Raw genomic sequence first — 16,564 nt, forward strand, 5'->3', positions numbered from 1 at the left:
ACCATGTGTATGAGAAACAAAATGAGGAACCCAGAAGTGCTGGGGACAGGAGGATGACGACACTTTGACTTAGGAAAGAGGTGTATTGAGCTTTCTCTGAGGAACAAACAGGGAGAAATGCATTGGTATATTGTCTGTGAGATTCCGGGGTGGCCAGCATGTACAGAAACTAAGGAGAGGAAAGGAATACAGCACTTTGAAGATAATAAGTATGCTGTTCAGCTTGAGATTTGAGCTGTAGCACTTCACATTTAAATTCCAATCAAAATGATGTCTTGACTTGAGCTGTTAAATGGCAATAAATAGTTTTGAATTACTCTTGGGACTTTTGGAATCAAATTCCCCCATATGAGAAGCAAGGAGAAGAAAGAAGCTTCCAGCACAGTCAACATTCTCAGAGATTATTATGCTGAAGGCAATAGGCATGAAATTTAACAGGTCTTTTCCCAAAAGAAGATGCACTCCCAGTATAAAAATGTATTACCGAATATTTATTGGTAATTCTGTGTCTGCATGAAGCTGCAACTTCCCCTGGATATTTGTTTCTGTGTCTCCTGCCACGCCTCCACTCCACTCCATCTTAAATATGCATATAGGATGAATACAGAGAAAGGGAATGTGAGAATGCAAATATGCTCTGTCATCCCCAATAGGGTTCCCTCTCTCTCTCTCTCTCTCTCTCTCTCTCTCTCTCTCTCTCTCTCTCTCTCTCTCTCTCACACACACACACACACACACACACAAACACACTCATGTACACATGTGCACAAGCTCACACACTTAAAATAAATGTACACACCTAGACCTCCGCGCAGTTCCGTACTTTGTGCACTTACTCTGCACCTTTGATAAGAAATGTAAGTAGTCCAAGTGAGATATTATGAAAACTTACTTTACAAATGTTGGAATATGGAGCCTCGTGCAAAGGTTTCAGTGTGAAAGCTCGAGAAATGCATTCATCAAGCTCACAGTGAGCAGTGAATGACACAGTTGACCATCTTTGCAGGCCAGGCTAAAGACGCAAAACAATTAAAAAGAAAACAGCCATTCAAACAAATGAAGTGTCTTGGTTACAAGAGAAAAATAAGCCTACTCTCTCCCGCTTTTGCCCTGTTGACACACATTCCCTCTTCTTTGCCAAGTTTTTATTTCTCAAGATAAACCTGAAGGCCATGCTTTCAGAGATGAATAACACAGCCCAGCTCTCTGCTCAAGTGGCATTTGATAATGCCAAGCAGTCAGGGGCCAATAAAGTCACCACTTCTACAAATCAAATGAACTGGCTCCTAAACACATAGCCTCCTGCTCGGTGACTCTTGTCAAAGAAGGAGAGAGAGCAGGGGGAAAGCAGAGCATGAAATGACAGCATTAGGTAATATTTTTTAAAATTCCCCTCTCATTTTTGTAAGCCTATAGAGAACTGAATTGTTTCTCATTTCTGGCTAGAACTGGTTGAGAGGGAAGACCAGCAGGACTTTGTGAAAATTCTGGTTTGTGCAATTTAGTTCTTAAAGAACTGGTAGCATGGTCATATTTAAGTATGTAACAGCCTCTTGAACATATGTAAAGCTAATATGGGGTTTCCTGGGAAGCAGCCCTTAAGGAGCTGTTATAGCGAATAACTAAATATCATTGGTAATTAACACTGAGTTGTCAGGAAGTAGAGTGCTCCTGGAGTTTATGCCTTCCACATTTGTGGAGAATCAACAATGCACCAGACATTGTTCTGGCTGTTGATGGCCCAGAATGCGGCTTGTTTTCCTGAGTAGTTCAAAGTGTTCCTCTTAACAACTTGTTTACACCATTATTTGTTAAACAATCTTGTTCCAAAAAAGTACAGGTTTGGCTCATCTCTAAATTATCCCAGATGCCAAATCCACAGGTACAGACTAATGAGATCTGCCTGTGTCAAAAACAAAATCGAAATGCCTGTCTGCTCTGGCTTGAGGCTCAGCCTTTTAGAACTGACAAATGTTGACTATCTGCTGAAAGAATTTTGGAAGTCAGACAGATTTAAATATGAAACTCCATTCTCTGTGATGGAAAACAATTAGAATGTGTCAACACCTCAGTTTCCTTCTGCAGAGACTTGGAATGAAAGCTATCACACAGGTTTGTAGCAATCCTTGGAAGGCATTTATGCAAAGCAATGAGCATAGAGGTCTGTATTAACAAGGGCAGGCAAAATGACAACCTTTGTTTATTTCTTCTGCTTAAAATTAATCACATCTCAATATAAAAGGGTCTAAACTAAGTTAAATTACTCCAAAGTTCCTGTTAAGTATATTTTTATTGCCTGTGTGGATTGCAAAAAGCTCCTAGTGCAATCTAAGTCTCCATTTTCTCATCCTGAAAATGTGGCTATTGACCCCTCTATCCCACGGTAATATTGGGCATTGACTGAGTGAATGTTTGTATACCTGGGATGTGTCATTCAACACATTTGGGCCTTTCCCTCACTGACCTCCAGTTTCCCTGGGGTGTAATCATTTCATAGAGGCTAACATATGTTTGACAAAACTCTAAAATTCCTGAAAAGATAATCTACAAGTGATGATCTTTGATTGCACAATTTTGATAGCCTGCTAATTCTTAGCCTTAGCATGTAGAAAGAAGAGGTATTTCCACAGTTAATTTTTAGAAACAAATTTATTTAGTATTTATATTTTATGTGTATGGGTGTTTTGCCTTCATGTATGTCTGTGTGCCACATGTACCTGGTCCCCACTGATTCTAGACGAGGGTATCAGAACCTCTGAAATTAGAGTTGCAGATGGTTATGAGCTGCCATGTGGGTGCTAGGAATGGTTATTTGATAAGAAAACAATTACTTCTTAATATTTAATTTCTTTCTCTGATGTCCAGTATGTTTGGTGAATTAACATGGAGAACTCTTACATTATAATAATAATAATAATAATAATAATAATAATGATACAAGGCTTTTGCTGGGCAGTGGTAGCACATGCCTTTAATCCTATCTCTCAAGAGGCAGAGGCAGGAGATCTCTGTGAATTGGAGGCCAAGCCAGGTCTACAAAGTGAATCCTAGGACAGCTATGACTATAACACACAGAGAAATCCTGTCTTGGGGGAGAGGAAAAGTCTTTCAACTGACCTGTTTCAATTGCATAGGGATGAAAAATACATGAATAATTTAGATAGTCATTATAAATATTCACTCTGTGACTATATCATTCGGGGTTACAATCCCAGACCTAACACTCTGTGTCATTGACAATGTGACCTGGGAAGTACTCGAGATATTTATCATATGTGAAATAGAATTGGCAAGTATTTCTCAAGCAGAACATTCAAAGATTAAGTAAGAGATCACACACACACACACACACACACACACACACACACACACACACACACACACACATCCCTGCATGATATCTAGCCTACAACATAAGTTGTCCCTATTTGCCTATTGCTTGTCAAGTAACAGGCTTGAAAGTGCTGGGCGTTGTCTCTTGGAGACTATGGCTACATACAATCTGCCATCAGATGACAAATCTCTGAAAGTCACAGTTTACAGAAAGGACCACAGTTTATATTCCATGGATTTGACAAATATCATATTACATACATATATCATTATATGATCATGACATGATCATTTCACTGCATTTAGAATCCCCTGTGTTCCACCTATTCATTCTTTCCTCTGAGTTAGACCCGGGCAACCACTGATATTCTTGTAGTTCCATAGCTTTTCATTTACAGGATGTCATATAGTTGCCATCCTTCACTTATTAGTATGAGTTTGGGTCCGCCACCCTTTTTGTTACGTTGTGGCTTGATGGTGCATTTTGGTGTCAAATAATATTCCATAGTTTATCCATGACAGTATATATTTTACTTTCCTCCTCATAATGAACATCTTGATTGTTTCTCATTTTCAGTGATTGAGTAATGCTATTTTAAACATCACCAGTAACAGCAAAACAATGAAAAGGATGATAAACCTCTATAGCTTGTGTTATGACTCAGATACAGCAGGGGGCGCAAGGCTATTGGTTCTGTCAAGCAGATGTGGGAGGTAATATCTAAGCATTTACACCTATCTTGTCTTTCCTCTGAGATAAAAAAAAAAAAACGACAGTTAGTTGTTATTTTAATGTAAAAAAAAGTCCTTTCTTAAATTGATGTATTTTTCAGCCATGTCAATTTTTCCCAGGTAGCAGGGATAAAGGGAATGTTCTTGGCTAACAAGAAGATTGACAACCAAGTGAAGACTTTCATCACTTACAACAAAGGGAGAGACTGGCGTTTGCTGCAGGCTCCAGATGCAGATCTGAGAGGGGACCCTGTACACTGTTTACTGGTGAGTCCTGCATTCTGCAGCAGCATGTGCCACATGGGAAAGGGCTGGAGTTGGTGTCCAACAAGATGTTAAAGATAGCTTTGGGACTTCTGTTCAGCTGATGAAAAAGGTGGGCCTATCATTTGTGATGATCAAAGAGAAGGGAACATATCTCAGACCCTTGTTCCACAAAAGGTTTCTTGTTTCTAGCCTGACAGTTTCTGAAGGTTTTGTTTGTTTGTTTTGGTGTTTTGGGAGGTATTGGGATTTTCTTTTTTCTTTTTGTGCCAAATTGTTCTCTGCCACTGAACTGTATCGAAGCCCCACCTCTCAGCTTCAGACAAGTACCTCCAGTTTGATGTCAAATACAATGCTTTTGCTCTCTGGTGAGGCTGTTCCTTGAGCTTTCTTGTAATTCAAGATAATCGCCAGTTATGGAACTACTGCTACATGTATTTTTTTGTGAAGTGAATGCAGACTGTCTGAGTGTATTATCATGCAGACACCTATCATCTCATTTTGAAAGAAGTTTATGATTCAACAAAGGGTTAAGAATGATTGATTTAAGCATCCATTTGCTTCCTCTATATATTCTGTTGAGTTTATCTGCTTCAGTCTATAATGCCTGGACTGGCAAAAAGTCTGTGACATGTAGGGAAAATGTAGCTCAGCACTTGTTTTTTTTTTGTGTGTAGTATTTTATTGGAACTCAGTCACAATCACATGGTTGTTTCTTGTCCATAGCCATTTTCATTTTACAAAGGGGAAACCAGTAGCCATGTGCGTTCAAACAAGCCTAAGTTATTATTTTATTGCCCTTGAAAGGAAAGTTTGCATATCCATATCCCTTCTTTACATCATGGCTTTCTTTCACAGTCCTTTCTTTATCTGATATGTCAGCAGGGAATTATTTGTATATTAAATGATAGAATGGTGTCTGAAGATAGAGAGTGCTATCAAGGCATTTTCAGCTAACGAGACAGAGTGAGACTATATTTATAAACAAAACATTTCTTAGTTGCATAATATTGGCTCTGATGATCATGCCATTCTCAGCACACCAATGGACACCTGTGAATATGTTCTTTAAAACAGCTCAGAAGTTATGTTTAAGGACATATAAAGGAGCTATCAGTGTGGGGAAGATTACTTACTTTTATAGAAAGGTCTTGAGATGTGCATGCATGTGTATGTGTAGCTACTAAATCTATCTCATCTTTTTGTGCATCTGTTGTTGATCACACTATTCACAACTCTGGTTTTGATTTCAATTTTACCCTGTTTCATTCTTTCCTACAATTCGGGAGCAGTCACTTCTCAGATTCATCTCACATAGCAGTAGGTAGGTCAAAATCTTTCTTAAAAGGATGCTAGACATTTAAGTTGTCGCTGTGCATCAGAAAAGCAGTCTTAAATTTTAACTCCCACTCGGACACCATTGTTATTACTGACAACTTACAGGGAGAAAATAGCCATTTGTAATAGAGAATTCACAGACCCAAGATAGACTAAGTAAATGTTAACATACTTATTGAATATTTATATTAGTCAAGGTATGGGTCAGTATCATTAAAATACATCAGTTTCCTACCCAATTACTCTAGGCTATGGTCCTATGATGTTCAAAGGTAGTACCAGTTTAATAACTTCTTCCACGCCGACCACATGTCTTGAAGATCAATGCCTGTGAGAAGGACTATTAACCATTTCACCTAAACAGGCTTGTCTCTCCTCTGTGGCATCATAAAGGGACTATGGAAAGTGTATCTTCTTAGCAAGACACTGAGCAAGGCACCCTTTCTCCCAACCTCAACCAAGAGTTGTGAAGCTGTATTAGTACACCTACAAAATACAGATCCAGTATTAACCTTCTTCCTCATCATTATAGGATTATGCTAATCTAAGAATAATCACTTATTACTTGGTGCTTAGTGATAGACTCTTATTGAGATATTCTCATTTCTACCTGGCAACCCATTGTTCACACAGTAACCCATTAAAAATTCAATTCTATTGAGGTAAATTGCACATAAAAAGCATCAGTGATTTTGGACAGATGTGTAAGCCATGTAATTTCCATCACCCTCAAAATGTTATTTGTGTTCTTCTGATGTTAGAAGCATACTTCTGGCCCTAGATGGCTACCATATCTCTTTCACTTTGTCATATACTGGATTTCTCGTTTATCCATTTTCATCAAATGGTGTCATATAAAAGTTTGAATTGCGTCACTTACCTAAGATTTCTAATGACACCTCTAGTTCAAGTACAGTAAATCACTTTATCAAAAAACCTATATGGTCTCCTGTGATCTGGCATTTGTCTGATCCTTCTGCTTAGACCCTACCCTTTCCCTCCATCCTTCTTCACCCTCAAGCCATTATGGAAAGGAAAGAGTTCACTTCTTTCCATGTTATGAACTTACTATGTTCATGTGTGTCTTGCAGTGGGATTTCCTATTATTTCTTTTAAAATATACCACTTTCAAAACAGCCCCTTTCTTTCCATTCAGATCCTTGCTTCTTAGGTGAGTTTTATGAGTATCTGGTGATGCCAAATCTGTTTAATTTCTCATTTTTATTTCTTTTGTTTTTAGTTTGATGAATCAGTAAATTTATTGGGAATATGTAATCACTGGAGCATGAGTGTGGAATTATTCATAGTGTAAGAGCATAGTCATTCAAAGGCAACAATGCCACTGAAAAGCTCACCAGGCCTGGATAACAGCCCACCAATGCTACACCCCTGAGGCTCCCTACCCAACATGAAGGCAGCTATACTGAAAGGACTCCTCTGCCCCCAGAAATTGTTTACTGCTTAGATAACATTAGAGAGGGACTTTGTGAATCTTGTAACTTTATAATCTTCCTGAGTCTTGCAAATTTGTGAACTTCCTGAACTTTGTATATTGGCTAGCTTCTCAAGGCTTATACGCCACTCTCCCCTCTCCAACAGGAAATAACTACAGAAATCATCACTTAGTCTCCACAGCTTGACTAATTATGAGTCTCTATGGTAAACACTGCTCACTGAGAATAAAATTTCTTCCCTGGCGAAGGCTGGAAAAAAATAGTATTGTATGGACATAGAGATCAATGTCTAGAAAGCAATGAGATTTTCACATTATATCTGTTTAACCAAAATAAACAGATAATGTAAAGACCTATAACCTCCAAAACTTTTGCCTGGATTTCACCCTAAAGAAAAACAGGCCTATGAAAGCACAAGAAGCTTACAGAACACAAAATAGACTGGAACACCAGAAACATCCCCTTGGTACATAAGAATTAAAACACCAAACATACATAATGAAGAAAGAATATTAAGAGAAACAACGGAAAAAGGTCAAATAACATATAAAGTCAAACCTATCAGAATTATTTTCTCCTTTTTCTTTATAATTTTTACTATCTAAAATCAGCACATTTGGATGCTGACTTTCTTTTCTGTCTTCCTGCCTTAAACATATACTCCAAGAATACAAAGATGGTGACCATCTTTATGACAATTCCAAAAATTTGCATTAAGAATCATACAAACTTGCTTCATGAAGGATTCAACATATGTGTTATATTTTTGTATTTTGTGGTAGACAAAGTCATTCCATTGGAAGGTGTTTGACTTTTAGATTTGATTGTAGAAAAAGCTGTGCATTCCCTCTCTGTTATACTGAAGGGTTTGCTGTAATATCCACCTTCTGACCTCAAGTTGACCCCAACATTAGCAGAATCAAGAGATGTATTGAGATTAAGGACACATGAATGATTAGGATGTAGATGAACAGATGACGGAACCCAAGAGTCTTCAGACCTTCCTCCTATATTAATCCTGTTGCTCAAAGCAGTTCAACATAATCTCTAAAAACCAGGAAAAAGTAAAGAGGGAAAACTGACAAAAGGAATAGGGAAGAAAGGCCAAAATCACTTTACAAAATCACACTGCCAAAGGCACAAAATAGGAGAGAAAAGTCTTTGAACTATAGGATACCTAGACTGAAAAAGAAATCAAGAAAGAAACCTTCTAATGCTTGGGAAGCAGTGACAGAGAGGAGATAAAAAGTGATTTTAGATTGGGAGTACTTGGAAAGTGACGGTGTCACTGAAAGCACAGACCAGTGATTAGAAAAGAGATTTTCCAGCAGGGCTGTTACAAACGTGGAACAAGTCCCGAATTACAGCCCCAAATGGAATGTCCCTGGTAAGATGTATTCTATAGAATAAGACATCCAGAGTAATTTGGGGCTGTATTTTTAGGACTTTCAGACTGATTGCCTAGAGGCACAGCTGGTATTTCTTTCTTCTGAAGACTGTGTTGTACAATTAGGTAGGGTATTACAGGTCATGGTCCATCTTTCTCCAAAGCCTCAGACTCAGGCTCCCAAGAGGCAATATGTGAGCACACCTGAGCCGGTGGCAAATGCTTGGGCCTCTGAGGAAAATCACAGGTTTTTATGGGGAGAGACCCTGACTTCTTTGCAGATTCATTTCACTTAAAAAATAACTAGAGCTTAGTAGGGAGCTTGTATGAGAGACCCCTAAGTCTTTAGATTCTGTGTCTCCAAATATTGTGCTAAACTGAAATGGTACTAGATGCCCCTTAGTCAAACAACTCATCTGAGGGCATTCCTCTTCCTTGTGATTGAATCTTTACTGAATACAGTAGGGATTATTTGTTATAATTTGGAATAAGAGATGTACAAAAATCATGTATGCTTCAGGAAGTATTAGAGAATGCTATTTTGGGACTTAGTGGCTATAGTGTTCCTCTTAAACCCTCTACCCATGCTTATAGTAAACCCTTCATATTAGTGACAATGGGGATGAGTTGCCATGAGTATAATATGTAAAGACTGTTATTACAGAGGATGGAGAGAAAAAGTAAACTTTAGGACTAGTTCTATATAAAAATCATCCCATATTTCTTAAGTTCTTATATTTATTGGAGGAGAGTCTTTTAGCACCAGGTGATTCCCCATTGTACTTGATGAAACACAGAAGATAATTAATGAACCACTGAAAAACACTATGCTAATTATAGTAAACAATAGTCAAAAAAAGACAAGTATGATGTATTACTTAACTATGAGATGTAAGTAGTGGTGCTCTCAGCCTAAAAGAGCAGAAAGTCCCATAACAGGGGATGGGGAGTTTTATAAAGGGGAAGATGGTAGTCAAAGGATGCCTAAACAGGGGTCACAACTGAGCCAGTCTCAGACAGCCAATCAATCAAAACAGAAAATAAGTAAACAAAAAAATGGTAGGTCACAGTGTTTTAGTTAGATAGGAGGACTGAATGATGAGTATCTAAGATGAAGAAGCTATATATTGATATAGTCCCACTGCATGGTACTCATGGGACACATATGTTGGTGAAAATAGTTTTGTTGGGTAAAAGAAAAGACCAGGGTAGGCAAAGAATGGTAAATTGACCAGGAGATTCACTAATGACCTTTAGGATTTGGGAAATCCCTGAAATCAAATGAAACTCTGCACATTCCTTTCCTTCCTTTGTATGGTCTTTCATGGACGTCGGATTCTCAAGATACTTTGTACTTCAGTATGATAATGTTAGAAACTAGAAAGCTAAAGTCTCAGAGACATTATATAGATTCATAATTTGTCATGGCTGATGAACTGATTAACGACATAAAGGACAGTTTCTGACTGTGGATGCTGGTGACTCCACCTTCTATAAGCCAGCTGCCAGAATATGGTTGGTGTCGGTGAATATTCTTGTGTTTGTTTTGTATGGAAGGAAGGAAGAAGATATCAGGAAGTACCCTTGAAATATCCCTTTCTTTGTTCTGTTGGAGAAGACCCTGGAAAGATCATTGCAGGTACTGCAGCTGTGAGCGTAATGTAGATCGTTCATACCTGTTGGCCAGTGAGCAAAATAAAGACAGGAAGGCAAGAAGAAAGGATAAAGAAACACTAAAAGCTCCTTCCAGGCCAACATGTACATGAGAATTCAGAAGCCTTTTTCCACATCAGCCATAAACTTGATGGTCCTTACAATAAACCTCCATGTTAGTTTGGCATGGAATAACTTTTAATACAGCAGGCCAAATACAAAATGTTAGCTAAAGTACAGTCACTCGCTCCTGGTTTTCTTGAGACATTGGTGTCAGTCATACAAACTCTTGGATAAATAAAATGAAAGAAAGAGCAAAAGATGTCATAGAAAATTCTCCAAGTACCAGCTGGGGGCAATCCAGTACTATGATTGTGAGAGATGAGGACAAGTCACAGAGATCACTTCTAAACCTAGCTGCAGCCTTTTCTTCTCAAATTAATGTTTTGGCCCTCTGAAAGCAAGAGCCAGAGAGCAGTTTTGAGATAGTTGATGGAAATGCCTTCTTCTGTTTGTTATCACACATTTCCATACCAAATAACCACTGGTTCAGATACCAGCTGAGCTTCACAGTCTTCCAACTGTTGCAAGCAGCTGGCTCAAGATTGTGACCCTAAGTGACATTAATGACCCTCCATGAAAACTTTGTTTAGGGATAATTCCCAGGATGTATAGCATTCCTTGGAGTACTACAACGGTGATGTCATCATTGCTCAGATTGATTTATTTCATGCTCTTTTCTTGTTCTGGGTAAAATAATAATATTTCCCATGTAACAACAAAAAAAGCGTCCTTGCTGTTTGTTATAATCCTTTCTTATCCTTTTAAAATTATATCCAAGTTCGCACAGAAGACATAATATAGAAATTGACTTGTTTTCATTTCTAGATTGAGTAAGATAAAATTGTACCACACCTGAAATATATCATTCAGGATTAAACATAGTAAAATAAATGTTGACAGATAATACAAAGGGAGATCTATAACCTACATGTGGCAGGAAACCTCCTATAGTATTTTGGCTCCATGTATCCTGCTTTAGCATGCTCTAGGTGGCCCACAGCATTATCCATGGTTCCTGTCTTCTTCCTGATGAGCATAAAGAAGCCAGTTGTTTGATACTCTCTCTTTCAGAGCTGTCCTTTCTTTTTCAGAATGCTGTGAACAGGAAACTTTCCTTGAAAGTGCTACCTGAAAATTTCATACAAAACCAGTAGTTCATTGCTCCTTAAGGGCTTTACTTCCGATGTTGTTAGTGAGAATTCTGTTACTCTATTGTGATCTGTGATTTCATTTTGTAGTGTTTGGCTGCTTTTATTCCTGAGTTTCATTTTTACTTTGTCATTTGCTCCATCCTCTATAAATTTAATCGTTGCATTCCTGGAGCTCTCTGAATATTTACTGGCTGAGATTTACAGAGCAGAATAAAGTAATAACTGAGATACACTGGTGATTCCCAAAACTCAATTCAATAAGATTAGGAAAGAATCTTCCTGAGAAATGAAATGAAATGGGGGTGCAAACACAGACTTGTATTTTTGACAGTTCAGCATATGAAATTCTTTAAACAAAATTAATATAGGAAATACACATTTTTGGGAGATCATTGATATCTTAATCATAGAATTTGATCAAGGTTTCCAAGCATAGATAAAAATATTTCTAAAATTTTCATTTAAAATTATGTTACTGATGCATTTTGTCTATAAGAATGACTTTTGTAATGAACGAAACAAAAAAGAGGGAATAAGAGAAGGGCTAAATATGATTAAAGTGTGTTGTTTACATGTGTGAACATGTCAGTGATAAAACTAATTAGTTTGTAAAATTAATATGCATTCATTAAAAACAAACAATCCCATGACAACACGGTGCCAATTGTTTGCAGACATTAGGACAGTTTCACATCTTATACAGAATTTTTATGCTGAGACCATGTTCTGGGTACTAATGGTTGAGCTGCCAACTGATTTCTTCCAACTCCTCCTCGATCAATTGACCCCATTTCTTAGCTTCATGTCCCATTTTTCCTTTAGTCTTTCCTGGATACACACTATGATGCTCAAACCATCACCTTCTTTTTCTTTATTATTAGTATGTTCCAAATCTCCTCTCTAATAGCTTGTTCATATCACCCAAATTCATAACCTACCCATCCACCCTCAAGTTGTACTTTCTCTTAGGAGCCAGTCTTAATTCCAAACTGGTCTTTGTCTTTTCAACATCTAGAGTTTTATAATGTTTTGTTTCTGTCTCTATTAGGAGCGCTAAAATAATTTCTTTACTCCAAAACCAGTAGAAATATCTGACATCCTTCTAAAAATATCTGTAGTGGCATAAATCAAATTTTTATCCAGAATTGCTCATGAGTTCTACCTAGTATTTACAGTTGTTAAAAAGTTTTTTTACTAAATATAATTTAGGTAAATTAGGACTGTAATGGAGGTGTTTTCTTTTCACCCACCTAAAAGCTCTCATACTCGGTTCACACTAGATATTTGTGAACATAAAAATCATGGATTGGTGGACAGATGAGCACAACAGGTGGAAGACGATATTTATAGATGGAAGAAGACAGACTGGATAAGTGGATGGATAGATAGGCACATTAGATGTCTTGAATTTAGGCATTTTAGTTTATTTTGTTTTGTGCTTGCTTAAGAAATGCTAAGACTCTCTCTAGGCATCCCTGGAACTTGAGTTTGTAGACCAGGTGACCTTGAATTTGTAGCAAGTGCTTGGCTACAGAATCTGGGCTTCAACTGGCCATTCAATTATGTATATATATATATGAATTCACTTCTCTTCTTCCTAGCCTTACTGTTCACTACACCTTCATCTCAAGGTCTCCGAGAATCCCTACACATCTGGGATCATTGCCAGCAGAGACACAGCCCCAAGCATTATAGTAGCTTCAGGTAAGAACCATGTATGCTTTGCTTGCTATTGTACATGCGTTTATTTTAAGAAACTAGGCATCTGTGGTTGGGATTTAATGAGCAAGCTAAAAATAATTTTGAAAGCCACTAAAACCATTGACCGTGAAGCAAGTCTACTGAAAATCCCTGCTTAGACAGAAAGTTGGTAGTTGAAATCCATCTCAGGCAGTGCAGACTGCTGATGTGTTTCCTTCTTGGCTCTCTGAGAATCTTCCTCCCACTAATGGTCATGCCCTTTTTCTAGGTAATATAGGGTCTGAATTGTCAGACAGCGACATCAGCATGTTTGTCTCTTCAGATGCAGGGAACACTTGGAGGCAGGTAAGGAAATACCCTTGGTCTGGGATATGCTGCTCAAGCTCTAATTCATAGTTCAACTTATTACAAATCTAGAAACCTAAAGACAGCATCATACATAAATCTTAACATGAATAATGTGTTTCTTTTTTTTCCTTATAAGGCAAGTTTGCAATGAACCAAGACAAATTTATGCAGGGTGGTGTTTATCTTCTGGTAAAGATATTTCCTATCAAGGGTCCATACATAAATATATAATACATAAAGGCATCTGAAATCAAGTTCTTATGTAAAAGAAAATGGAAAATAGAGTTTACCATGGAAGAAACTTGGATCCTTCAGGGTGGGCTGTGTACATAAAACTTAGTTGTCTTTATAAATTCTCCTTGCCTCAGAGAAAATAAAAAATAGCCATTACCCAGGTGGTATCTGAGATGTTTTAAATTATATGTGTAAATGACAGAGTAATAACTATCAGGCTACATATGGTCAATAAATACAAATGGAATCGTTTCAAACCAATGTACTTAGCTTAACTGCTTCCTACCTTTCTTCTGAATGAAAATTAGATTCTGGCAGCTTATAAAGCAGGCATTTAATGAGGTTTAGCTATCATAACAACGTATGAGCCTAATGGATGTATGCTACACATCAATAAATATGTTTTAACAAGCCTCTGGTGCTTAATTATCATACAATAGTTAGCAATGTAAATTGAAATCTAATGCACAGGTAATCACACTTAACAATGAGCTCACTTTGCTTGGTATTTCATGAGAGGAGATAGGAAGTCATGGTAGTCCAGTTCTCTTTCTTACCTTTAAGTCCTCAATAATACTTACATATTTTGACAAAAGAAGACAGAGAAGAAAATTTGGGGGTCGGAAGGAAGGCATATAAGCCTAAGGAAATTTGAGGGAACAGTGTCACAATTTCATTTCTTTCTTCTGACACCAAACAAGGCATAGAACTCTCTTTAAATACAGGCTGGGGCCATATCTTGAGTGTTAGAATTAATGAGGCTGGAGAGTGGTTGTGTGGTTAAGCCCCTTTCTGAACTTCCAGAAGCCCCAAGTTTGATTTCCATCACCCACCTCCAGAAACTCATGACCAACTGTAACTCCAGCTTCTAGCCTCATGCATATCTCACACACACACACACACACACACACACACACACACACACACACACACACACAATTAAATAGGAGAGATTATGTCTGTAGTATAACTTCAGATGAGTCTACCATAGCATTGTAACTGAGAACCCAGAATTCATTTTATATAGGAAAATTTAGAGACTCTTTCCAGAATGTCTCCATTTGATTTAGATTTGTTTCTCAACATCCTATGACTCAATTTTTAAGTATGACAATAGTAAATACTTTTATTTGATTAGAACTATATGTCACCTGTAAGGATATCTATGGGGCAAATGAGAAAACATCTCAGACCAAATGTGAGAATTTGCAAATAATTAATTCCATCTGAAGAGGGCAATGTAGTTCAGTGAGGCTTACTTTCACCCATTCTCAGCCTACAAATTTCAGTATATGTATAAGAATATTGTACTAAACTGTTTCTAAGTTTCCTTTCATCTAGATATGTATATTATTTACAGTTCCCCAGTGTTCTGGATCCTCTTCAAAAATAAGGATTAATAAGTATTACCACAAATATAAGAGAATACAAGCATGGATATTTGCTGTTCATGCTTAAAATTTATTTTATAGAACTATAAAATTATTTTATATAGTATCAGTGGTAGATCCAGTCCACGTTGAGAAGCATTGTTTTATCATTTACATTTCATCAAAGATTTATTTGACATCTATTTCTATGAGAGATTTTAATCTTCCTACATAAACTGTACCCTGGACACCCAGTGCAGATATAATGTGGTTGTTTGCCTGTGTGTTCTTCTTTTTCTCATTTAGATCTTTGAAGAAGAGCACAGTATTTTGTACCTAGATCAAGGTGGAGTCCTGGTTGCTATGAAACACACATCACTCCCAATTCGGCACCTTTGGTAAGGGGACTTATAGCTTAAGAAAATGCATAAGATTATTTATCCAGACTAGCCTTTGAATTAGCCATCATGCTATGGCTGTGTTTGTTCTAACTGCCATCATCTATTACCACCTCCTTTCACTTTTGTTCTGTTGAAATGAGACTGTTGGCCCATATTTTTGAAATGGGAAGTTGGGGACAAACCGAAGGCTGGGCAAGTGTTTCTACTCCCAAGAGACCGATTGCATTGCAGTTTTCAGATGTGAAATGCCTGCATCACTTCCTTAGTTCCTCAGTGCCATCACCTGGATGGCTTCATTAATACTATCCCATAATCTCTGAGCAGCGGACAATACTTGCAAACACTCATCCCTAATGGCATCTCATGAAGTTTAGTATCTACACATCTTTGCGCATCCTATCCAGAGACTTGCCAGTCATGACTATTTGGCTCTTTTCCTGTTTCACCTGTGTGACTTCCTTAGTTCCATTTAATGTTGTGACAATCCTCAAACCTACCGGTGTCTTGTAATGATGAAGGTATAAGGCCTGATGTCTACAGGGGTTTCTAATGGGTTTCTTCATCCATATTTGGAAGTGATCCACTACACACTGAAATTGTGCAAAGTCAAAAACCTGATTTTCCTTCCATATTTGATTGTATTAATGACCCTAGGAGAAATCTGCAAAAGATGAACTAAGGTTGATCTTGAGGGAAGAAATATACAGAGAAAGACAAGGATAAAGCATACCCTCCCATTCAGTTGTCTCAGTCAGTGCTCAGGGTCAAGCTACTGTTAACAAATGCCATAGCAAGATAACCCACGAACAACAGAAATGTATTTCTCGTAGTTTTGTGAGCTAGAAGTAGAAGACGAAAGTGCTGGCCAAGTCCACCTCTGCTGAACAACTGCTTTCAGATTCCTAAATGCTGCCTTGTTGCTGTGTTTCCACATAGCAAAAAGGATAGGGCAGCCCAACCTTTTTTTTTTTTTATAAGACAATAGTTCCATTTGTGAGGACTCTACCCTTTTGATCTCACTTCTACCCAAGTATCTCTTTCCTAACATCCTTAGTGACTTTAGTTTTAGCATTTGGATTTTGGAGAGAACATATACATTTACATTATGCAAACAATCAGAAATGCAGACTTCTCT

The 16,564-nt window shown here is 37.6% G+C and overlaps 1 protein-coding gene across 7 annotated transcripts in view; it reads left to right on the forward strand.

The window, feature by feature from the left end:
- The window catches only part of Sorcs1 (sortilin related VPS10 domain containing receptor 1), a 520,023-nt gene that overhangs the window by 412,998 nt on the left and 90,461 nt on the right, over positions 1–16,564 (forward strand). For all 7 annotated transcript variants that reach the window (XM_040743123.1, XM_005063476.4, XM_005063473.4 and 4 more), the window contains exons 10-13: positions 4,186–4,332; positions 12,977–13,079; positions 13,345–13,421; positions 15,335–15,426. In XM_040743123.1, coding sequence (XP_040599057.1) covers positions 4,186–4,332; positions 12,977–13,079; positions 13,345–13,421; positions 15,335–15,426 — 419 coding nt within the window. The remainder of the gene's footprint in view (positions 1–4,185; positions 4,333–12,976; positions 13,080–13,344; positions 13,422–15,334; positions 15,427–16,564) is intronic.

The sequence above is a fragment of the Mesocricetus auratus genome, unplaced genomic scaffold (assembly GCF_017639785.1).
Source record: "Mesocricetus auratus isolate SY011 unplaced genomic scaffold, BCM_Maur_2.0 Super-Scaffold_4256, whole genome shotgun sequence".
NCBI classification, from domain to species: Eukaryota; Metazoa; Chordata; class Mammalia; order Rodentia; family Cricetidae; genus Mesocricetus; species Mesocricetus auratus.